A 24,647-nucleotide genomic window follows, 5' to 3' on the forward strand; every position below is an offset into this window, starting at 1 on the left:
GCATTATGCCAGTTGCAAAAAAGAAATAAGAAATAGTAAGCCAAATGAATTAAGACATGGAATAAGAATAAGAAGGAGATATAGCTAAATGTACTTTTCATCAATGCCATTCACTACTTTTTTCCCTCACATCCATACAGAACTTCAAACTTTTGGCTTTTAGACTGCTTACCGCCCTTTCTCTGATGAGCTTAACAATTCCATCCAACCTCAGTCCAAGGTGCGCATTTACACTCTCAATTAACTACAGGTAGTCCTCGATTTACGACCACAGTTGCACCCAAAATTTCTGTTGTTAAATGAGACATTTAAATTGAGATTTGCCCCATTTCTCGACCTTTCTTGCCACAGCTGTTAAGTGAATCACTGCAACTGGTAAGTTAGTAGCCCGGTTATTAAGTGAGTCTGGGTTTCCCCATTGACTTTGCTTGTCAGAAGGACGCAAAAGGGGATCCTGTGACCTTGGGACACAGCCACGGTTATAAATGTGAACCGGTTGCCGAGCAACTGAGTTTTGATCACAGCAACGTGGGGATGCTGCAAAGGTCATAACAGTGAAAAACGGTCAAAAGTCACATTTTTTCAGTACCACTGTAACTTTGAACGGTCACTAAATGAACCGTTGGTAAGTTGAGAACCACCTACTGTATATGCCATAATGCTTAGAAGAGGTGCTTTTATAGTGTAAGCAGCTAGAGAACCTCACCAAATATTTACATGGTCCACCCGTATGATACCACTATGTTGCGAGCTGCACTGCAGTCTTCTGGGTACAATTCAAAGTGCTGGTTGCTACTCTTAAAGGCCTACATGGCACGGGCCCAGTTCACGGGCAAGTGCAGGGGTAGGCAACTGTGGCTCTTTTATGACTCATGGACTTCAACTCCCAGAATTCCTGAGGCAGCCATGCTGAGGGGAAAGGGAGAGGTTTCCAAGCTGAGCCATGCTGGCTCAGGAATTCTGGGAGTTGAAGTCCATGAGTCATAAAAGAGCTGAGGTTGCCTACCCCTGACCTAGTGTGATTTATGTTCATTCCTCCAGATCTGGTAGCATGACTGGGCTCCAGGAAGCATGCTCTCTCTGTTGCAATGCCCACCCTACAGAACAGGCTCCCCTATGAGACAATCAGCCCCGACTCTACTGGCTTTTTGGAAGCCCTTGAAGTCCTGGCTTTCCCCCCTGCTATTAGGATAGGATGCTAGTATAATTGTATGTGATTAGGGGATACTGAAATTTCACTAAGCCTCAATTTGATTTTTTTGGATAGGTAAGTGGCCACATTAATTGATGTATACATAAACAAAGGGTAAATAACTTGTGTGATAAAACATGTGTGTCAGGTTACAATGAAGTGACCCAAAAGTCCTAATTCAGCTTGACTGCCTTTGGGAGAGTTGCTCTTAGTCTAGGCCAGGGGTAGGCAACCTTGGCTCTTTTCTGGCTCGTGGACTTCAGCTCCCAGAATTCCTGAACCAGCATGGTTCAGCTTGGAAACCTCTCCCTTTCCCCTCAGCGTGGCTGGCTCAGGAATTCTGGGAGTTCAAGTCCACCAGTCATAAAAGAGCCAAGGTTGCCTAGCCCTGGTCTAGACGGATTCATAAGGTTGCAGGGAAGAATCAAAGGGGATTGTTATAAACAAAATGCTCATAGCTCATCATTAGCTGTTGTTTTATCTCATGCAATAGTTTTAATGATCCATAAATTTCCAACTCTTCCAACATTTAATGGCACAATGAGGGAAGCTTCCTTCCACCCTTCCTTTCCTTAAGACAAAGCTGTCCTTCAGAAAGAAAGATAATTGTTCCAGGGACTCCTGCTGCCTGCTCTGACTTCAAAAACTCCACCATGTGCAAAGAATACCCATCACTCTGACTTGCTCTAAATACTCACTAGTTTTTCCTACAGCTGCTGGGCATGCCTCTTCTACCATGGGCATCTTCAATGGGAGTGCAAAAATGCCGACATTACCTAAAGGTACATAAGCAAAGACGACAAAAGCCAGGAATCTTGTCAAAAGGATCCCTCCGAGGAGGTAGATAACAAGGAAACAAGGAACAAAAGAAAAATGTTGCCGGAAGCAAAGGAAGGAGGCTGGGTGCTGAGCACAAGGTAATTCCATCAATCTCATCAGCAGTTACTGGAGTTGTGAGTCAACAAACCAGGGTATTTGAAGGGTTAGAAGGGGTCCTGGAGCCCACCCATTCTTTTAATCATCCCTGAATATGAACTTGGTGGCGTCTGCCCCTCTATTTAGTTCGTGGCAGCTTAGTTGAGAAGGATGTGGATGACTTTGAGTATAAGAGTGAGTAAATGTACATGGCAACCAAAAAAATTCTCCCCGCACTTTAAATTCATTGGTTCTCTGTGAATTCAAGAAGAACTTGACGTTCCTCAGCATTTCACTCATTTGAAAGTGATCCTTATGTTCCTTACTATTTCTCTGCTCTTGACTAGGTTTGTCTTGTATGCCCTAGCAGTTCCTGTCTGGAAAACACAGGTAGAAAGGTAGGGGGGCTTACAAGGTCTCAACCAAGTGTACGTGTGCAAGTGAGTAACCATAAGCTGAACTTAGGAGCATGTAGAACATCTACAGAAAGTGTCTGACAAGGAATCTCTCATCTTTTAAGGATCTTTTACCTCTATAACCTCTTTAAAGGTAAATGTTTCCCTGTCCAGTCATCTCCGACTCTAGAGAGTGAACTAATTTGTTTCCTGGCCGAGGGAGCCAGTGTTGTCCTAAGACATTTCCGTGTTCATGTAGTCAGCATGACTTAATTCTCACTAACAGAGACGAAATGATAGAAGGTGTTGAAACCACAGGAACCGGGGGGGGGGGGAGGGATCAAGCAATATTGAAATTCAACATTATGCAAGCACAAGCAATAGAACACAGTCAAACTAGAGTCTTGGACTTTAAGAGAGCTAATTTCAACAAACTTAGAGAGAGCTTGGGAAGGATTCCATAGATGAGAATCCTCAAGGGGAAAACAACTCAAGAAGCTTGGGAAATTTTGAAAAGTGAAATTATGAAAGACCAGTCTAGCACGATACCAATGAAGAAGAAAAATAAAGTTCTCAAAAGAAACCAGCATGGCTGCATAAAGAACTCTCTGATAAACTGAAAGACAAAAAGGACAAGTATAAAAAGTGGAAAGAGGGGCACATAACTAAGGCAAATAGCCCAAGCCTGCAAAGATGAAATGAGGAATGCTAAGGCTCAAAATGAACTAAGGCTTGCAACAAAAGTCAAAAATAACAAAAAACTTTGAATTGGATATGTCTAGTTTAACGAAGAGAAGGACGAGGGGGGACATGATAGCAGTGTTCCAATATCTCAGGGGCTGCCACAGAGAAGAGGGACTCAAGCTATTCTCCAAAGCGCCTGAAGGCAGGACAAGAAGCAACATGACTCTGGGACACATCAACGGTCTTAAGTATGAATCAGTTGGCAAGCATCCGAATTTTGATCACATGATCATAGGGATGTATGGCTGTAACCGTGAAAAGCGGTCACGAGTCATGATTTTTTTCAGTACCATTATAACTTTGAACGGTCACTAAATGAACTATTGTAAGTTGACGACTAACTGTATTTGCTCCTGTAAAAACAGTCTGACAAGTAGAAGTCGTGTGTGTGCTGATTTCTCACTTACTAGATCTATATTCTTTTGGTTGTGGTGTAAGAGCTTCTGATTTGGGCCCTTCTGAAAGAAAAAGACAAAGAGACATAAATAAGACAGTAGGCAAATCAGAGAAATCGTGGCAGGGTAGCCTCTCTGCATTTAGCATGGAATTGTCCTATTCCAATTCTTTAAACAGATTTACGGGTAACATTTGGGATTCTTCTGACTTATCTGGGACAAAAAAAGTTCCTTTTATGCACAGGGGAAACAAAGTCCAAAAAGTGCTCCCCTCCCTCTGAATGATGACTTCTGTCAATTCCCTCTTCCTCCAACATCCCCCATGCAATCTCAGGAAGCATCTAAATTCTTCTGGCAGCAAATTTTTAACTCTCACTTTCAATAGCCTGCACTCCACCCATGACTATTTACAACCCACCTGCATCTTCCATAGCTGACATTTGTCTATGGAGATTCTCAGTCATCCAGGTCATGGTTGTCCCAAAGGTGTTTTTTCAAAAGGCAACTGGACTTTCTTTGTTTTTCCTTGAACACGTTTCACTTCTCATCTAAGAAGCTTCCTCAGTCAGAACTGAAGAAGCTTCTTGGATGACAAAGTCCAGTTGCCTTTTGAAAAAGCACCTTTGGGATAGCTGACATTTCTTTCCTTTCTCAGAATAACACTAATTTAACAGAACTAAGCTTTATTTATACTATCTTTAGTTAAGTTTAGATCTCATCCTGAAGTTTGTTTATTCATGTCAGAAGCATCACAATTTTAAGGCATACATAACATTTAAAATATAAAATGCAAGATTTAAAATATGTATAAGTTAAATGGATCTTGCCCAGAAACTAGCAACATTATCCTGAAATTCATGGCAGCGCACAACAGTCCATCTAGAAATTTTACTCTACTGCTACTACTCTTTGCTACCCCAGAGGCAGGGAAGGATTTGATTGCACTATTGCAGAGGTCCCCAACGTTTTGGACACCAGGGACAGGTTCCATGGAGAGACGTTTTTCTGTGGACCGGAGGGGGCGTGGTTTTGTGTGCTGCCTGCATCCCATAGATAGGGCTTTGCTTGTTTGTGCAGACCAGTTGCTGGCACGCAGCGGCCCGGTACTGGTCCATGGACCTGGGGTTGGGGACCCCTGCACTATTGGGCTGGTTGGTAGCCTAGCCTGGGAGCCTTTTACTCCAATGGCCAAAACTAACATTTCTACATAGTGTCTAAAGTTATGTGGGGGCTCCAGAACCACATTCATAGATCACTTTAAGCTGGTATGAAGTGAGCATGTGTTTTTCAGAACTACTCTGTACTATGTATGTATACCCACCGCAGTCTTCTCCTCAGGTGAAATATGGGAACCCAAGAACCATGACCTTACTGAAAGATAGGAGCCAAACGCTCTCATCCCAAGGCAAAAAAGGAATTTAGCGCTAATTCAAAGTAATGTTATACAGTTAAATGCTGTAGAAAGACCATAGCTACCTTGTCCACTTGCAAACATGGTTCTCCATGATTAACAATAGTTTAGCAATATAGGTGGTCCTCAACTTCTGACTACAACTGAGCCCAACATTTTTTTGTGGCCAAGTGAGACATTTGTTAAGTGAGTTTTGCCCCGTTTTACGACCTTTCTTGCCACAGTCATTAAGTGAATCACTGCAGCTGTTGAGATGTAACATGGTTAAGGAAATTGGGTTTCCCCATTGACTTTGCTCGTCAGAAGGTCGCAAAAGGTGATCACATGGTCCCAGGACACTGCAACCGTCATAAATATGAATCAGTTGCCAAGCATCTGAATTTTGATCACGTGACCATGGGGATGCTGCAATGGTTGAAAGTGTGAAAAATGGTCATAAGTCACTTTTTTCAATGCCATTGTAACGCTGAATGGTCACTAATGAACCGTTGTAAGTCGAGGACTATCTGTACTATCTCACAAATCTTATTAACTAAAGTCAGTTAATTTTTAACATTCCAATAGGTTAGCAATACAGCTGGAATAAAATATGCAAACTGTCTGTGTGTGTGTGTGTGTGTGTGTGTGTGTGTGTGTGTGTGTGGCTTTTTTTGGTGTGTGTGGCTTTTTTTGTCATGGAACACCCAGAACGGAGTTCCGGCACCTGTTTTGGATGGAACCTTGTAGGGTAGGCAAGGCGGATTGTTTGACATGTGTGAGTTCCGACACCTTTCCCCCCCCCCCAAAAAAGAGCACTGTATATATGTATGTATATGTGTATATTCCCATACGGTTTGCATATTATGTATACCAGTAAGTAAATGAATAAATAAAAGCACCTTTTTTTTTCTGTTCCAGAGGTACACCCAAAGATCGTTTTGTAAGTTCTTTGAGGTTAAAGGCTTTCTGATAAACAGTGCCTAGCAGGTTTTGATCCAACTCTATTCTGGGAACAAACACATCAGTGAAGGATACCTCCCGTAGTTTTGTTGCTCTCTGAAATAAAGTAATAAGATATTGTGATAATCTGAACCAACAAAGAGCTCTACTTCCTTCCACAGTGCTCGACACATTATATAGTGGAGTATTTATTAAATGACTAAACATACATCCTGCATTTTCCTTTTTTTAAACAGACCCCAGGCAGGGAAAGGCATACCCCTCTCAAATGTCAGTGTTTATTAATTCTAGGAGTTGAAAACTAACAACACCCAGGGAGCATCAGGTTGGGTGGGTTAAACTAGGACTCCACCATTATGTATTCTTAGTTTAAAGACACTAAAATGAGCATCCCCTCTCTGTGCAATTTTCTGTGCAACTCTTTGAATTATCAGCAAAAGGGGAATTTTGAGAGTCCAACATCTGTAGGACAAGCAGCTCAGGAAAGATTTCACTGGAGAAAGTGCCTCCCCAATTGGAGAAATTAGGGAGTCCTTTAATCACTGTTTAGAAGAGTTTCTCCCAACGGAACATTACCTTTAAAAATGTGATGTCATCCATCTCTGTCAAGGTCATTTCAATTTCATCTCTCTCCCTCTGGATTTCATTCTTCTTCTTACCCAGGACTGTATGGACGTATTCAAATTTATCGAGGACTCTTTTTTCTTCTGCTTTGATTGTCTTCCAAGAATCCTTTTCTTCTTCATGAATTAAGGCTACTATTTCTAGGAATTCTGATTTCAGCAAATCCAGCTTCCGACTAGTGGTATTCTGTAGGGGAAATATCATCAAAATAAAACATGATTTGGAAATGAAGTAATGCAACATTACTTATTAAGAGGCTGAAAAATGGAGAAGTTGGGAGACCTTTGGAGGAAGAACTGGTGGACTGAATATGGAGCTGACAACCACAACTAAGAATAAACAGTTGGTGAACAGCTGCCCAGAGTCACTTGACAGTGAGATGGGCGGTGTATATATATATATATATATATATATATATATATATATATATAATAAATACATAAAAATAAAATAGACCAGCTCTTTGAACCTCTTCAAACAAAGAGAAGATGGGAGATCGCCCAATATTGCTTCAGTTACTCCTCATGAGGAGACCACAAGACAGTAGTCTTCTATAGGCTTTGAGCACATGGAGATGAGGAAATAGCCATCTTGCTCAAACTATAGTTAGCATCTTTAAAAGGACACTAAGTTCACATACAGTACTTCCTTTTCTAATCATATTCAGAAATTGCTTGTTAACTACTTTTCAGCTATTAGAAATGTTTGAATTGACAAGTCTGAAAACATGAGCAATTCTGTTTCCAGTCCTTAAGTAAACCAAATTTTAACTAGAAGATTAAGAAAAGCAGGATAAAAATCTAATAAATAAATAAAATAAACTTTTAAAAAATGCATTGAACAGCAAAAAGCTAACTAAGACTTTAACATTAGAAAGTTATAAACAGCTTAAGGGTCCAGATAGATTTGAAATAAGATATGGGAATTATAAAGAATCCTTCCTGTGGAGTCTTTGGACTTGTTTTAAATAATCTAAAAAATTAGACAGCAGAGAGAACTAAAGATTTTAATTAAAGCAGAATACATCAACCTGATTAGCAGATACAGAACGAAGCAAAATATTATAACACTGGAAATACCGAAGAATATTTTTGAAAAATGGAACCAGAAGTTAATATCAACAGCGACAATGGAGAAATTTACTTCTATCGCTAGACTGTGTCCAAAAGTTATTTTGGAAGAAATGGCAAAAGAGAAAGACATTTTCTCTGACAAAAATGAGACAGAATTGACTAAAAGTGGATCTATAAATGACAGACTACAAGACTGACATGGCAAAAGATGTCTCACTGGACATATAAATCAGTTAATGCTTTTAAAAACCGGAAAAGGATTACAAATAATAAGCCAACAGAGCGACCTGCATAATTCACATATATTGGATTTACAAAAGAGATTTGTTACAGCTTGGATGAATCTTATGAGAAGGGGCAAAAAAATAAATTAAAAGAAATCAAGTTCTACAACATTACTTGACTGGATGAAAGATTAAGATTGTTAGATCTTGTAAAAGGAAGAAGTTGGTTTATTGGATAGGATGAATTCAATATAGGATGAACTGAATCTTCCTTAGCAAATAACTGTAACTGGCTGATCTAGAAAGTTAAGTGGAATAGAATAGGCCAGGGGTAGGCAACCTTGGCTCTTTTATGACTCATGGACTTCAACTCCCAGAATTCCTGAGCCAGCATGGCTCAGCTTGGAAACCTCTCCGTTTCCCCTCAGCATGGCTGTCTCAGGAATTCTGGGAGTTGAAGTCCACAAGTCATAAAAGAGCCAAGGTTGCCTACCCCTGGGATAGGGTTAGCATTTGAAAGTGAAGTCACCAGAAACAGACTAGATGGCAAAGTTGAAACAAACATTCCAAGGAAAGGCAAGGGCAGACTAATTCTTCACCAGGTGAGAAACCTACATACAAGTAGTCCTCGACTTACAACAGTTCATTTAGTGACCATTCAAAAATTGAAACGGCACTCAAAAAAGCGACATCATCAGTTTTCACACTTACGACTGTTGTAGCATCCCCATGGTCATGTGATCAAAGATCAGACCTTTGGCAATTGACTCATATTTATGGTGGTTATAGTGTCCCGGAATCATGTGATCCCCTTTTGCCACCTTCAGATTCACTTAACAACATTTTGACTAATTTAACAACTACTGTGAATCACTTAACAACTGTGGCAAGAAAGGTCGTAAAATGGGGCAAACTCACTTAACAACAGAAATTTTGGGCTCAATTGTGGCTGTTTAAGTCGAGGGCTACCAATAGTGTGTACATGACATCGTGAGTCAATTCAAAGGAGGCATTTTTTTATACTACAACTCAGTCTTAAAATGTTTCAAAAGAATTGTAACTTCGTTTTTTTTTCCTATTTGTCTCCCAGCTCCCTAATTCATATATTACAAAATTCAAGTAAATGGTGACAGCAGAAGGCAATCTTTGAAATAGCAAAGCCCCAAGCCCTTTGACACAAATCTCTCTCTCTCTCTCTCTCACACACACACACACACGTGCACACACACACACACACACACACACACACACACACACACAATCTCAATAAGCACAATGCATAACTCCAAAGTGAGGGCCTATATCATGAAACCGGGGTCAGCCCCCTTGCATTACCACCTCCTGATTGCAAAGAGAAGTGAACTTCCATTTAAAAAAGAATTCTTTCCTTACGCTGAGTTGCTTTTGCTGCGCTCGTACTTGTTCCAAGGACTTAGCAGTCTTGTCACTGAGGGCACAGAGTTCTGCTAATCTCTTCTTCAGCTGTAACTATAAGGGAACAAAAAAGATTAAAAACAACATCTGTGCCAGCTACTAAGGAAACAAAACCACTGGTAGGGAATATAGTTTTGCTTCAGGATTCTGATTAAAAGGGACACATCTGCAGTCACAACTTCAAAAAAAAATGAGATTTTTTTTTTTAAAACAAGGTTTTTAATGTTGTGCAGAATGGGGGGGGGGAAATGGTGGACCAAAGATGGAGGTGACAACTATGTAGATAAATGTAGTTTCAATCCAGTACACAAAAAACAATCAGAATGAAATAAAATAACAATACCAACGGTGTAAACATTATTGTAAAAGTCTTTTTTAAAACATAAAATAAGTTGTTATCAATCCCGCTTCAGAGGTTTAGGGATGTTAGCTACTGAAACCCACCACTTAGCAACACATGACAGAAGCTACCTAATTTGAAGGAAGGTGGTTGACATAAAATTCAGTGACTTGGAGCATGTAGGAAAAAGAGAAATATACGCATCCTTTGGCTGTGAAGAGAAAGTTGAGCAACACAGAGTAACAGATGCCATATATAGCATATATGGCAGTGGTTTTGAAACTGTTTGACCCTATTACCTCTTTTTCTGGTCTTGCATGTCAACCTTCCTGCCCCAAAATCCAAACCCACATTTTTTTTACGCAAGTATTAATTTTTATTATGGTTGCTAGGAGGGTCAGCAAGCTGTTTAGACTGGATTTGGCATTTTTACTCACCTACTGAGTCCTTCCCAAGGACCTGGGATAGGCAGGTTGTTTGATGGTGTTAAAGGTAGCATTACTATTTATTTCAGCAACAACAGCAGCCCCATACTGGATCTTTGACTCATCAATAAGCGATTACAAATTGCTGTTACCCTAGGGCAGGGGTAGGCAACCTTGGCTCTTTTATGACTCGTGGACTTCAACTCCCAGAATTCCTGCTGGCTCAGGAATTCTGGGAGTTGAAGTCCACAAGAGCCAAGGTTGCCTACCCCTGCCCTAGGGTGTGCCCAAATTACCCCCCCTGGAGATAATTACCCCCAGTTTAAGAACCACTGCTGTGGGGGTGAAATTCCGATATAGACCTACTGAAAGTGGAACAGAACAGAAGGTAGAATAGGCTGAACCTGATTGGAAGGAAGAAATAAGTAACCGGATACAATAGGCCAATTGCTATCTGGCACGTTCCACTTTGTTGTTAAATGGGTCTAAGATCAGGCTAATATCCTATATCTAAAAGCCGTTCCCTAATTTTTTCTTAACCTGGATGCTTTAATCATCAGATAAATGGGGGATTATTTTGGAACAATGTCCTCACACTTCAAGCAGACTTGGAACGTTGGGGGAAAATGTCCACTTAATACATAGGGCTCTTCGCTCAGCCCCTACTGCTGGAAAATATATATCCGCTGGTCTCAGTGGTAAAAAGAGATCCACGGATGTACAGAGAACACTGTTCTGCTTTATCTTGCAGGCAGATTGTGAAAGAACAGAAACAGACAAAGGTCATCTGGACAATTCTCCACTGATGAAAAACTGCTATTAGTGGGGCTGCCTTTGAATACTTGTCCATCATAAATAAGCTGATCAGATTGCAGAGAAAAACTCACATGCTGAGCGTTCCAAAACATAGTTCTCAACATAAAACAAGACCTATGAAGACATGATAGCACTGTTCCAATATTTGAGGGGCTGCCACAAAGAAGAGGGGGTCAACTTATTCTCTAAAGCACCAGAAGGCAAGATAAAAAACAATGGATGGAAACTAATCAAGGGGAGAAGCAACCTGGAATTAAGGAGAAACTTTCTAGTAGTGAGGACAACTAACTAATGGAACAGCTTGCCTTCAGAAGTAGTAAGCGCTTCATCATCACTGGAGGCTTTTAAAAAGAGACTGGACAGCCCTCTTTGTCTGAAATGGTATAGGAGCTCCTGTTTGTGCAGGGGGTTGGACTAGAAGACCTCCAAGGTCCCTTCCAACTCTGTTATTCTATTATCTTTATAAATTCAAGAAACATTTAGCAATAGAAGCTGCAGCAAAAGCATTTGCTCTCACCCTAGACCAGTGTTTCTCAACCTTGACAATTTTAAGGCATGTGGACTTCAACTCCCAGAATTCCACAGCCAGCATTGCTGGCTGTGGAATTCTGGGAGTTGAAGTCCACATGCCTTAAAATTGTCAAGGTTGAGAAGCACTGCCCTAGACGAAATATAGCATGAAACTGCTTCTCACTGACATACACGTATCAGAGAGAAACACAGTCACTTTCTTCCCCTGTGCATATTGATCTATATTTCATAATTGGCTGTAAGAGTCAAAGGCTAAGGTTTTCTATACAGAGAGGGAGCTTTTGTCAGATTCATCTTCCACAAGATTCCTATAGCAGAGCAAAAAAACACAAACCTTCCCTATTCAGTCCCCCCCCCCCCCCGACTTAAGTTTTTACATTCTTTTAAAGATTCTGTATGGATTTAAAGTCACTGAAAGTTTTTGTGAACGCAGCGGGATACAAAGCCAGTAAACAAGTCTGACCGGTCAAAGTTAGAATGGCATCAAAGTGACATGACCATTTTTCACACTTCTGACTACTGCAGAATCTCCACGGTCACATGATCAAAATTCAGATGCTTGGCAACTGACATGTAATTGTGACAGTTGCAGTGGTTCATATTTATGACAATTGCAGTGTCCTGTGGTCATGCGATCATCTTTTGCAACCTTCTGGCAAGCAAAGTCAATGGGGAATCCAGATTCATTTAACAACCATGTTATTAACTTAACAAATGCAATGATTTACTGTGCAAGAGAAATTGTAAAACAGGGCAAAGCTCACTTAACAAATGTTTCATTTGGCAACATAAATTTGGGGCTCAATTCTGGCAGCAATTCATCTCACAACAAAATACAAAGTATTAAGAAAGCCTGGACAACTTCCATGAAATCTAACAAATCTAAGATTTACAAGGGAAAAAAAGTAATGCCCAGAACAAAACTCAGACTTGCTTTGTTGTTGTTAATTGCGAAGTCGTGTCCGACCCATCGCGACCCCATGGACAATGTTCCTCCAGGTCTTCCTGTCCTCTACCATCTTCTGGAGTCCATTTAAATTCACACCTACTGCTTCAGTGACTCCATCCAGCCATCTCATTCTCTGTCGTCCCCTTCTTCTATTGCCCTCAATCTTTCCCAGCATTAGGCTCTTCTCCAGTGAATCCTTCCTTCTCATTAGGTGGCCAAAGTACTTGAGTTTCAACTTCAGGATCTTGCTACAACAGGCTAAAATAGTTGTACTGATAAAAAAATTTAAAAGTCAGAAAAGTTGCCTAAAACAGGGAATCAGTAGGCCCAGGGAACATATAAGCGTCCAGTAATAACAGGTTTGGTACAACCTGATTATTGAAAATATATTTAGGGTATCACAAAAGTAATGACATTCATATGATTGTATATTTTGTGTTATTTACTTTTACCATGGATAAGTAGGAAAACTAAAGGGAGCCTGCACCATATGTCAGAGTAACTTAGCTGATGTTGTCTTTGCATTTGGTGCTCTTTTCTAGACAGTTTTATTTTAGGCCAGCTGTGAAATTCACAGACTTTGTCTTTCATTGCAAAATAAGCTTATGTGTTGTTATCCTGTTGACATCTGCCAGCTGTGGAGGAAGGCTCTTTCTGCCTCGAGCAGCCAATGCAGGTTTCAGCATGCCTTCTATCCTGTCCCTTGGGTGTACATCTTTGCTATCAATGGCTGCCATGTACATGGTTAAATGCAAGACAGCTCTCCATATACGTCTGTCATATCCATATACAGAGTAGTTGAACACAAATTGTAACCAGGGGTGTCAAACTGCCGGCAGCTGGATGCGTCACGTGGAAGCTGTGCTCACCCCATTGCCGGCAATGGCAAAACCGTCCCAACAACGTGATGTGGCGAGTTTGACATGTCTGCTTAGGCAAATAGCCAACCCTGTGACCTTGAGCCAGTCACTCACTCTCAGCCCTAGGAAGGAGGCAAGAGCAAACCACTTTCCAAAAAACCTTTCCAAGGAAACTGCAGAGGCTTATCCAGACAGCTTCCAGGAGCCAAAACTATTTCTCACAAATGAAGATGAATATACATGTCCCTAGATAATATTACAGGATCCAAACTGAGTCAATAACAGGGACCAGAAGTTTAGTCTTCCGAGCTTTTGGACTCATGCTGGAGGCCATCCATGACGATGGGATCCAGCACGAGTCCAAAAGCTCAGAAAATCCAGAAAACTAAACGTCTGGTACTGGTGACCAATCCAGATTGGATCCTGAAAAACTATTTCTTTAGATCAGGGAAGGGCAATTAGTTTTTCCAAGGGGCCATATGTGAAATTGGGATTGTTGTAGAGCAGTGGTTCTCAACCTTCCTAATGCCGCAACCCTTTAATACAGTTCCTCATGTTGTGGTGACCCCCAACCCCCCATCCAGCTGGCCGGGGGATATCAAAAACTTGACCAAAAAAAAAGGGGGGGGAAAAATGGGTAAGTATAGGTAGTCCTCGACTTACAACAATTCACTTAGTGATTGTTAGAAGTTACAACAGCACTGAAAAAGCGAATTATGATCATTTTTCACACTTAGGATTGTTGAAGCATCCCCAGGGTCATGTGATTTACATTTGGATGCTTGACAACTGATTCATACTTATGACATTCAGTGTCCCAGGGTCACGTGATCAATGGCCAGGGGGCGTGGCCAGCTGATCACTCAAGTTGCAGAGTGCCTGTGGAGGGGAATCTGTGGGTCTCTGGGATGGACTGGGGTGGGTGCCTGCTTTCCTTCCCTCCCCTTGTCCCTTTCTTCCTTCTTTTCTTCCTTTCCTTCACCTCCCTTAGTCTCTTCCTCCTTCCCTCCCTCTCTCCCATTGTCCCTTCCTTCCTTCTTTCCTTCCTTTCAACTCCTTCTTAGTCCCTTCCTCCTTCCCTCTCTCTCCCATTGTCCCTTCTTTCCTTCCTTTCCTTCCCCTCCTTCTTAGTCTCTTCCTCCTTCCCACCCTCTCCCATTGTCCCTTCCTTCCTTCCTTTCCTTCCCCTCCCTTAGTCTCTTCCTCCTTCCCTCCCTCTCTCCCATTGTCCCTTCCTTCTTTCCTTCCTTTCCTTCCCCTCCCTCTTAGTCACTTCCTCCTTCCCTCCCTCTCTCCCCTTGTCCCTTCCTTCCTTCCCTTTGTCCCTTCCTTCCTTCCCTCTCTCATTGTTCCTTACTTCCCTCCCCTTCCTTCCTCCCCTCCTCCGTGCCCAGGAAGGGACAAGGGGAGGGGGGCTAGGCTGCCAGCGTGGCTGGGGGCTTTGCTGCCGGCAAACCTGCCTGTGCACAGGCAGAGACAGAGGAGAGCTCCGCTCAGCTCACTTGCTCAGCTTCGCCGAAAGACATGCCACTTGCTAAATTAACAGAAGTTCCCAGGATCAGCGCCGGGCTACAGCTGATTCGCGCTTCTGCTAAATTAGCAAGTGGCATGTTTTCTAGCAAAGCTCCAGCAAGTTTACTGGGCAGGAGCCAAGGAGAGCAGCTACAGCTGCAGAAGCGTAGAGGCTCGCCCCGATCCTGGACAAGAGGGAAGGAAGGAAGGACGGAAGGGACAAGGGGAAAGAGGGAGGGAAGGAGGGACAAAGAGGGAGGCGAAAGGAAGGAAGGGAGGGAGGGAGGGAGGGAGGAACAATGGGAGAGGGAGGGAAGGAGGAAGAGACCAAGAGGGAGGGAAGGAAAGGAAGTTCCAGCCAGCAGAGGCTTGGCAGCCCGGTTGCCGAGGAACAGAAGAGCGCAAAGCCAAGGAGAAGAAGGTGGTGGTTTCCTCCCAAAGGGGGCTCCTTTTCTCCACCCCTTCCCTGGGTTTGTGGGGAATTTCTCGTCACCAACGCTGACAGGTGCTCCTTTGAGCCCACCGCAAGCTTTCTCGCCCCCTTTGCTTCTCCCCCCTCCCCCGCTTTCGTGAGGATTGTGGCGCCCTTGGGAAGCCGACTGTGCTTTGAAGCTTAGGAGAGGAGAACGAGTCCCTTCCTCCTTCCCTCCCTCTCTCCCTGTCAAGCACTGGCGGGCTCAACATGAACGGGCGGAGGAGGAGATGAGGACGGGCGGGGTGGCAAAGGAGACCGGCAGCCATTGCCAGACCTCCCGGCTGACAAGCACAGCTGACGGGCGCAGGAGTTGGGTGCTGTGGCGGCCTCCCCTTTACTGACCTGCGTGCACGAGAAGAAGTCAATCCAGTTGCTGCACAATGAGTCTCTGGGGAGGGCGAGGCCTTGCTCTGCGCCTGTGCTCTTCATGCGCCCCTTGCAGGGCACATTTGGTAGACTTCGTGCAGACTGCCGCCAAGCAGCATATTTTCCACAAACAAGTGAGGTGGAGCAGAGGGGGGGGGGGGAGAAGGCGGTTGACAAGCCCTGCCTAAGACCATCGGAAATATGTGTTTTCCAATGGACTTAGGCGACCCCTGTGAAAGGCTTGTGTGATCCCCAAAAGGGTTGCGACCCACAGGTTGAGAACCGCTGTTATAGAGGATTGAACCAATGGGGCTGGTACTGTTTCGGGCAGCTGGATGTGGCCCACGGTGGCTCAAAGTCACCCATGCTGGCTCAGGAATTCTGGGAGTTGAAGTCCACTAATCATAAAAGAGCCAAGGTTGCCTACCCCTGCCCTAGAAGCATTCAGGGTTGGGTCAATGTCCCAAAGATGCTTTTTCAAAAGGCAACCAACTGGACTGTTTTTTCAAAAGGCCAGCTGGCTTTTGAAAAAGCACTTTTTGGACAACCACGACCTGGATGACTTGAGAATTTCCATAGACATTTGGCTGAGATCAATGTGTCTCCCCAGGCCTAACAAGACAACATAGCCACCATCCACTCCCATCCACTCCTTTCTCACCTTCTTTGTTTCCTTGGCCTCTTGTAACAGGCTAGTTGAGCAGGTCTTGTGAGAAACCAGGCAAAAACAGCAGATGGAAACTCTGTGGTCCTGGCAGAAGACCTCCAGGAGCTTGTTATGCGTCTGACACTTCTTCTGCTGAAGTTCCTTCACAGGTGGAGACAACTGGTGGGTCTTAAACGCTGGGCTCTCCAGGTGGGGCCTCAGGTGTTCCTGGCAAAAGGAAGCCATGCAGGTGAGGCAGGTCTTGGCCGCCACGACCACCAAGCAACTGTCGCAGGCCACTGGAGAGGGAGCCCTCGGCTTGGGCACGCTGCTGTCCGCCTTCTTCTGCTTCTCCTCGCATGTCCCTTTGGAGGGGCCATCTTGGCTGACCTGAAATTGCTCCACCACCTTGCAAAGCACCGTGTTTTTCTTCAAGTCAGGACGAATTTCGAAAGAAGCCCTGCACTGGGGACAGCTGAAGTTTTCCTCGATGTCCATCCAGGTCATCTCCAGGCAAGGCAGGCAAAAATTATGGCCGCAGGGCGTAGTGACCGGCGTCTGAAAAATACATAGGCAGATGGCGCAAGTCAGTTCGTCTTCCAGCCCGAACATAGACAACGCATCGACCAAGCTAGCCATGGCTGCGTTGCCAGAGGGAAGTCGGCGCTTTATATATATAGATAGATTTTCCGCTAAGGAAAAGAAACCGAAACTTTGGGAACAGGCGTTGAATGGATTTCCTAGAAATCACGTGGGTGGGTGGGCGGAGACGCTTGTGCACAACGAAGGGAGTCTGCGGATAAGCCTTCGTGGAAAGGAAGGGAGGTTCTCCCAAATTGCCCGAATGTGATCTAATCACACCAGCAAGGGCAGGGAGGGTTTGCTTGCTGTTTCTGCTTCCCGATCCCCGTTCTTTCCCCCTTGCATGCTTAGAAGCGACAGGCTTGCTGCTCAGTACCGCTGGCTTTGCTGCCCCGGGAAACAGCCCCGTCCGTTTTTTAAACTTTGCAGTTCATATATAGAGCGAGTTGGCTTGCTTCCGATGGAGTTGGCTTGAAGTCGGGAGCGCTCGTTCCCCCAGAAGTGCATAGAAAGCGCAAACGACCTCGACGGGAAGTTTCATAAGAAAAAAAAATGTTGTTGAATGCAATGGGGCGTCATCCCTGCGATGGCGGAAACGGCCCTGGATAAAAGTACCAGATGCCTCTTTGGGGCGTGAATGGGAGGACGCATTAAATGCCCCCTCCCCGGTGATGCCTTGATTGTTTATAAGTGGCAAAACCGGAAAGTTAAACTCATTCGCTTCCATACCAGGAAACAAGAACTATTTTTTTCTATCGGTCGAGGAAATATATGTTTTTCTGATTAAATGCATGTCCGGTATGCAAGATGCAGAGGAGAGTTTTGGTAACAGATTGCCTGGGATGAGCAATACCGCTTAGATTTAGAGCCAGTTATTTCCTGGTCAAGTCAATCAACCAACACATTCAGCTTCTAATAATTAGGGTGGCCCAGTCCTTTCCTGTTACGTACCAGATATTGAATGAGAATTGTAAAAAAGCCAACAGATGATGGTCAACAAGATGGCTGTTTATTATTTCTGAAATTGGAGAAAGTAAACCTATTAATACTAATTCTTGGAAACCTGTGTGGAAAACAGCGTGGCTAGTCTGCTCTTGCCTCATTTATGGGCTCCGGGACATAGGAGGAAGCAGAAAGCTGATTAGGCTTAACTTTGACCTGATATTCTAAGTCACATTGTGTGTATTTAGGCAAAGAAAAGATGCTTGCATGTGCAAAATCGACATGAGCTCTTCCGCTTTCTCAAATTGGCTGAATGTAACTTTTGCATCAGGAGGGCTGCAGAATCTTTCTCTGGAATCTCCCCAGTGAACTTTAAAAATCCTTTTCTAAGTAATAAAGAGTTGCTGTTCTGCAGGGGTTAACAAAGCAGTTAAAGAGACCAAAGTTGTGACTGGGAATAAGGGAACTCCGTATGCACTTATTTGTTCTGCTTCAAGCATACTTGCTGATAGTAAGAAAGCAGCAGCTTCAGCAAACCCTGGATAAAGCACATTATCTGGTTCCCTTTCAGTCAGGATTCAGGCCTAAACATGGGATGTATGTATGTATTCATTCATTCATTCCATGGGGTGGAAATGGCATTGTTTGTGTGTTTGGGTGATCTCTGGCAGGAGCAGATTGAGGATAGTGCATCACTTCTAGCTCTACCTGACCTCTCAGCAGCTTTTGATATCACTTATGGTATCCTTCTGGATCAGCTCCCAGGATTGGAAGTGGGTGGCACAGTATTGTGCTGGTTCTTTTCCTTCTTCTGGACTGATACTAGTCAATGTTGATCAGGAGATCCTGCCTTCAGCTCCTACCCCCTGGGTGCCGCAGGGTTTGGTGTTCTCTCACTCCTGTTTACCCTCTACATCAGTGGTTCTCAACTTTTTTAATGCCGCGACCCCCAACCGGTCGTAAGTCGAGGACTACTCAACCGGTCGTAAGTCGAGGACTACTCAACTGGTGCAGCACCGTTTGCAGAATGGGACTTTTGGCGGGCTCAGCAGGGCAGAGACAGCCTGGACAATTCCTATTGGCTTTTGAAAGCCAATAGAATTAGACTCTATTCAAGAGAGTCTATTCTATTGGCTTTCAAAAGCCAATAGAATAAAAGGGAGTAGCACAGCTAAGGAAAAGGGGAAAAAAATGGCGGACTGCGTTGTTTGGCGACCCCCGCGAAATGGTCGTTCGACCCCAAATGGGGTCCCAACCCACAGGTTGAGAACCACTCCTCTACATGAAACTGTTGGGGGAGATCATCTGTTACCATCAGTAGGCTGATGAAACTCAGTTGTAATTTTCTACGCCTGGCAAATTAAGCAGTGCTGCAGATGTCCTCTCCTGTTGCTTGGAGGCTGTAAGGGTCTAGATGAGGAACAACAGGCTTCAACTGAAACCAAATAAGACTGAGTGGCTTTGAGTTTTAGGGCCTTTCAGATCTGGGACTTTACCCTCTTTGATACTATATAAGTGGAAATGCCCCAGTTTGCATTCTGAGAGCCCTTCTGACTCATAAAGGAGGAGTAGGTGGCAGTCAGGGCCAGTTGTGTCAGTTTCTGAATCTTAAGGCTCTGCTCAGTTACCCATGCCCTGGCCTAGTCACTTCCCTTACAAACCACTGTAATTACATTGTAATTGAGTAGCCAGAAACTTCAACTGGTGCAAAATGTAGCGGCACAGGCAGCTATGTGTGTCCCTATGAGGGCAGTTATATTTCTGCTTTATGAATTGATTTGGTTACCAGTTTGCTTTTGAGTGCAATTCAAGATGCTGGTTTTGATCTTTAAAATCCTACATGGGACAGAATGGGGCCACATTACCTGAGGGATTGCCTCTTCTCCATTACATTTACCCATTGTGGGAAAATAGGCTGAGGAAGGTGTATTAGTATTTGTATTACTACAAATAAAGGAGAATATTTGTAGCTCAGGGTTGAAATGACGGGTCCTTGGTGTTCTCTGAGCTTGGTTGTTTTCTTGCAGAAGTCTCATTACGTCAATTTGGTTAATGAAGCACCTGCAAGAAAACAACCAAGCTCAGAGAACACCAAGGATTCCTCACTTTGGTGAAGGAAAAATAATAAAGGGATAAAAAAAATGTTTCCACTGCCCACAGGATGGGGCAGTACCACTCACTCTGGAAATGCTTGATCTATATAATGTATCTGATATCAAATATTTGAGATAGACCCCCTAACTGAAGCAATGAGCATGTCTCATTTTTGTCTAAATCAGGATCCCAAACTGGGGTGTTTGCACCCCTAGGGGTACGAGATGGAATTTCAGGGTATGTGACAAATAGTAGCTTGTGTCCCTTTAAGTCAGATAAGTCAGGAGCCACAATTACATTTGTGGAGAGTGCAAAATTAATCAAACTTTTGCTGTATATGTGGGGTGTAGAAAAGGCCGGGAACCACTGCTTTAAATAATACAAGTTAGGATGTACCTTATTGTGTTTCTCAGTCCTCTTGTGTTTTTCAATATCCATGCTAGAACATGAAGATTGTTTCCTTTTATATCTCCATTGGAATAAAGTAGCTGTAAGGACCCACCTCAGCTAACCACCCAAGAAAGCAGAACTCTTGAAACAGGCATTGTCTCAAAAGGAAACTTTTATTAGGTGTTAGTGACAGTAGGGAAGGCAAAACCTGGGGAAAATCCCGCTGAAACGGTATAGTTCAGACATGTCAAACACAAGGCCCGGGGCCCGGATGCGGCCCGCGAAGTGGTTTCATGTGGCCCGTGAAGCCATCCTGGAAACAGTGAGGGAACGGCCCCCGCTGCCTTGGCCCTGGCTGGCCGGGAGCCAATGTACAATTTTGTGGTGGCCATCTATGCTGAAACGCAATCAGTCTTAGCTCCACAAGGCCGTCTAGAAACAGCGAGGAACCAGCCTCTGCCGTGTGGGCCCCGCCCCCTGGGTGCATGCTGGGAAAGTGTCACTCTTTGTGTGGAATGAAGAAATGGACCATTCTTTGGCGCTTGCCCCGGTCCCACCCCCTTCTGCCAGAGACCCTCAGATCTGTCCCACTCCTGCCCAGGCCCCCACAGGCACCCTTGACACAAACAATGTAGAGCTGGCCATGCCCACCCAGTAGGCCACATCCACTCCATCCACACCCACCCAGTAGGCTGCACCCATCCTGGCCACACCCATCCGGTCCTCTGAGGGCAACCGCAGTGCTGATGCAGCCCTCAGTGAAATTGAGTTTGACATCCCTGGTATAGTTAAACCAGCAATATTCCTCCTCCCACCAGAATCAATAGTGTCTATTTGAACGGCATCTCAAGGTCTTCTCCAGTTTCGTTTCTCTGCAACCCTCTCCCTGATAAGGGAGACACATCCCTTTCTCAAGTGGAGAGAGGCGGGAGAGGAAGTTAGAAAGCTAAAGTTACCCCAAGCAAAAGCAAATTCCCCCCTCCCCCCAGCAGAATGGCAGGCCCAAAACAAGAGCATATATGCAGGGAAAACAATAAGATTTCTGGGGACCTGACAGTAGCACATGAAGATTTTTTTTTTTTAAAGGAAAGGAAGGCTAAGCTCTCAGGATAAGTAAGTTCCGACACATGTTTTTCTTATCCAAATAGCAATTTGTGTGACTCGTTTCGTATTGCAGCATCCAGGTTTTATTGACAGACTTTTTTCAAGTATGTTATTGGTTATTTTAATTTTTTTAAAAAAAGAAAAGAAATACCACACGGTTCATAACTAAAAAAGATAAAATTTGATATCTTGACTCAGGGTAATGGTCTTTTTATATGAGGCAAAACTTGGATTCGAAGTACAAACGCCAGCCTAAATATATAAAAAAGGATTCCTTAAAAAGGATGGGCAAGGTTTCCACTAATTTGTATTACTTCTGTACCAATTACAGGTATAACAGTGTGTTTAATAACCGTCTGAAATTACAATGGCACTGAAAAAAATTATCTGTGACCATTTTTCACACAACTGTTGTAGCCTCCCCAAGGTCATGTGATCAAATTTCAGGTGCTTGGCAACTGACTCATGACGGTTGCTGTGTCCCAAGATCATGTGACTACCTTTGGCAACTTCTGACAAGCAAAGTAAATAGGGAAGCCAGACTCCCTCCTAACAACCATATTACTAATTAAACTGCAGTGGTTCACTTAACAACTGTGTCAAGAAAGGTCATAAAATGGGGCAAAACTCACTTAAGAAATGTCTTGCTTGGCAACAGAAATTTTGAACTCCATTGTGGTCCTAAGTTGAGGACTAGCTGTATTAGGGTTTTTTAAATCCTGTTATTTTTCTATATTTTATATTCATTAAACATTCATTACCTGGAAACAAGCATCTCTGAACTCAGTTTTGCTCTTGTCCATGTGGGACAGTAAAGGAGAACACTCAGCTCTTTTAAAATCAGTTCTTCTCTATATAATGAATAAGCTTTTGTTACCTTGACTCAGCTACCTCTGCAAACCTTGGTTCCCCCCTGAAGAGGTACCCCATGTACCAATTGTAATACAAGCAAGTATCATTATTAAGTCATCTGATTATTTATTCTACACACTAATGACTATTATGCAGAGACCATACTCTTAGGCCAGGGGTAGGCAACCTTGGCTCTTTTATGACTCGTGGACTTCAACTCCCAGAATTCCTGAGCCAGCATGGCTCAGCTTGGAAACCTCTCCCTTTCCCCTCAGCATGGCTGGCTCAGGAATTCTGGGAGCTGAAGTCCACGAGTCATAAAAGAGCCAAGGTTGCCTACTCCTGTCTTAGGCAAAAAACCCAAACCACCTGATGAAAGTTATGCAACATCAGCAGATATTACTGAAGCCCAGTTATGTAAAATTGTGTGGAAGAGTTTTGAGGACACAACTGTCTTGCAAAGGTTCATATAGAAAATGGATAGTTCCACTCTTGCCATCAAGTGAAAACATCCTCAACCTCACTGCAGGCATAATTCTATATCTCAAAAGCTCAGATGGGCATTTGTAACAAAAAGGGACTTTAGGGCAAATTGATAATACTCTTGTAGCAACTGAGTAACTGGGAATATAGATTGAATTTTATTATCCTTCTCTTGCTATAGTTGGGGGAGGGATTCCAGCAGAATCCTTTATTTAGCTAATCAGAAATTAGTCCCATTGATTTCAGTAGGATTTGTTTCCTCCAAAGAAAGAAAACATTTATAGCACGGCAGCTTCACAGAGCATCTTAAAGAGTACTAAAGGGGACCAAACCATCTCATTCAAAGCAGTTTGACTCATACTGGCAAGATGCAAGCCAGGAAAGAACACGATCCATGTCTCTTTCTCTCCCCTCCTGTTCTGACAACCAGAATGAAGTTGCTTTTATAAAACTGGGTCAGACAGATAAACTCAATAGAAATGATTTTAAAACAGATTTATGTTTATTCAGAGGAATTACTTGTGTTTATGATGGTTGCTTCTGGATAATTTCATCTGTTCATTCCCAATAGGTGAGAAATCAATGCTTTCTTCATACCACTTCTACATTGTGAATTGGGGTCATCAGAGACATGCTGTTGACCCCATGCTTCTGAGACAAAGACATTCCAAACTGGCTTGTGTCCAGGAAATCCTGTGATGAGCTCAGTAACTCCTCCCACATACCTGATAACATGAGATAGCTGACTAGCTAAACTACATTTCCCATAAGCCATCTCTTAAGGAGACAGCACTTAGCCCAATAAATGCCAACTTTCTAACATACAGAACTACATGGTCCAGAACACCTCCCACCCCTATTACTTTCTGATCTACTTACTTTTTTGCTTTTACTAGCTAAGAAGCTGATAGGAAAGGCAAACATGGGAGAAACAATAGGGAATGTCAAAACTGGTCCAACATGTATTATTTAATTTAAGAAACTTACACAGCCAGAACTCTGGACAACTGTCATCAACAGTGATCACAATATAAGTAAACAACTCCCAGTACTTTAAACCAGCACTCCCCAGTACTTAAAAAAAAAAAAACCACAACCACAGGGCTCTAGCCTTAGCCTATCCCAATGGCTTGGGGGAAAGCCAACTTCTTAGGCTAGAAGGATGCTCCACCTTGCCAGAGCTTGGGGAGAATCATGTTGCACAGGTCATGGGCTGCTACTGAGAAGGCAGCTACCCCAAAGGGCAGTATCCAACTCTCAAGTCAACCAAGCATTCCCTCAGGTGGCTGTTGAGACAATGGTCATTGACTGCTATACGGTCACCTAAAGACAAGAACACTAGTCAGTAATCCTCAGGGTTACTGTGGGCCACAGAGGGCCATCAGGCGGTCTAGTGCAGCCTGCTCACATTGACAGGCCAGAAGGTACTCACATCCTCAGCTTCATCTATTTGCTCCCCCCCAACACCATCCACCCACCAATGTTCTGATAGGCAGCTGGTTCATAAGAATAGAAAATGGGCTGAAAACAGGTAGGAATGTGAATATTAAAATTCAGGAAACTGATAATGGTGAACAGGTCTCAAGTAGGTTTTAACTAATTATGGGCCTGCATGGTTAGATGGCCGAGACATTGGTAGTTGACTACAGATCTTTTTAACATTTATATTTTATTAATCTAGGCAAAATGTTAATACATCGTACAAGTCCATGATAAATAAATGGGACTGCATGTGATATACTAAGTATAACTATGATTTATATAAGCAACCCAACAAGAAAATAGGACAGGATATATATAAAAACAGGATTTCATTGTGCTGGAGATAATGACTCAGCCTTCAGTACTCAGAAATTTCTCTTGAATATTCTTGATCAACTAGTTTACATTAAGAGTTATTATTATGATTATGAACACATAAAATAATACAAATA

General features: G+C 43.3%; 1 protein-coding gene across 12 annotated transcripts in view; it reads right to left on the reverse strand.

The window, feature by feature from the left end:
- TRIM25 (tripartite motif containing 25) overlaps positions 1 to 17,374 on the reverse strand; it is a 30,017-nt gene extending 12,643 nt beyond the window's left edge. For 2 of the 12 annotated variants that reach the window (XM_039343577.1, XM_039343576.1), the window contains exons 1-6: positions 16,282 to 17,372; positions 9,305 to 9,400; positions 6,568 to 6,801; positions 5,931 to 6,087; positions 3,654 to 3,704; positions 1,891 to 1,968 (exon numbers count right to left, since the gene is read on the reverse strand). In XM_039343577.1, coding sequence (XP_039199511.1) covers positions 1,891 to 1,968; positions 3,654 to 3,704; positions 5,931 to 6,087; positions 6,568 to 6,801; positions 9,305 to 9,400; positions 16,282 to 16,905 — 1,240 coding nt within the window. In that variant the 5' untranslated portion in view covers positions 16,906 to 17,372. Of the gene's footprint in view, positions 1 to 1,890; positions 1,969 to 3,653; positions 3,705 to 5,930; positions 6,088 to 6,567; positions 6,802 to 9,304; positions 9,401 to 16,281 lie in introns of all 12 variants that reach the window. The other 10 variants (XM_039343584.1, XM_039343580.1, XM_039343583.1 and 7 more) reach the window with 7 other exon arrangements.
- Between the last annotated feature and the right edge of the window lie 7,273 nt (positions 17,375 to 24,647).

Source organism: Crotalus tigris, unplaced genomic scaffold, assembly GCF_016545835.1.
Source record: "Crotalus tigris isolate CLP2741 ecotype Arizona unplaced genomic scaffold, ASM1654583v1 scf7180000017865.1625608, whole genome shotgun sequence".
Classification (NCBI taxonomy): domain Eukaryota; kingdom Metazoa; phylum Chordata; class Lepidosauria; order Squamata; family Viperidae; genus Crotalus; species Crotalus tigris.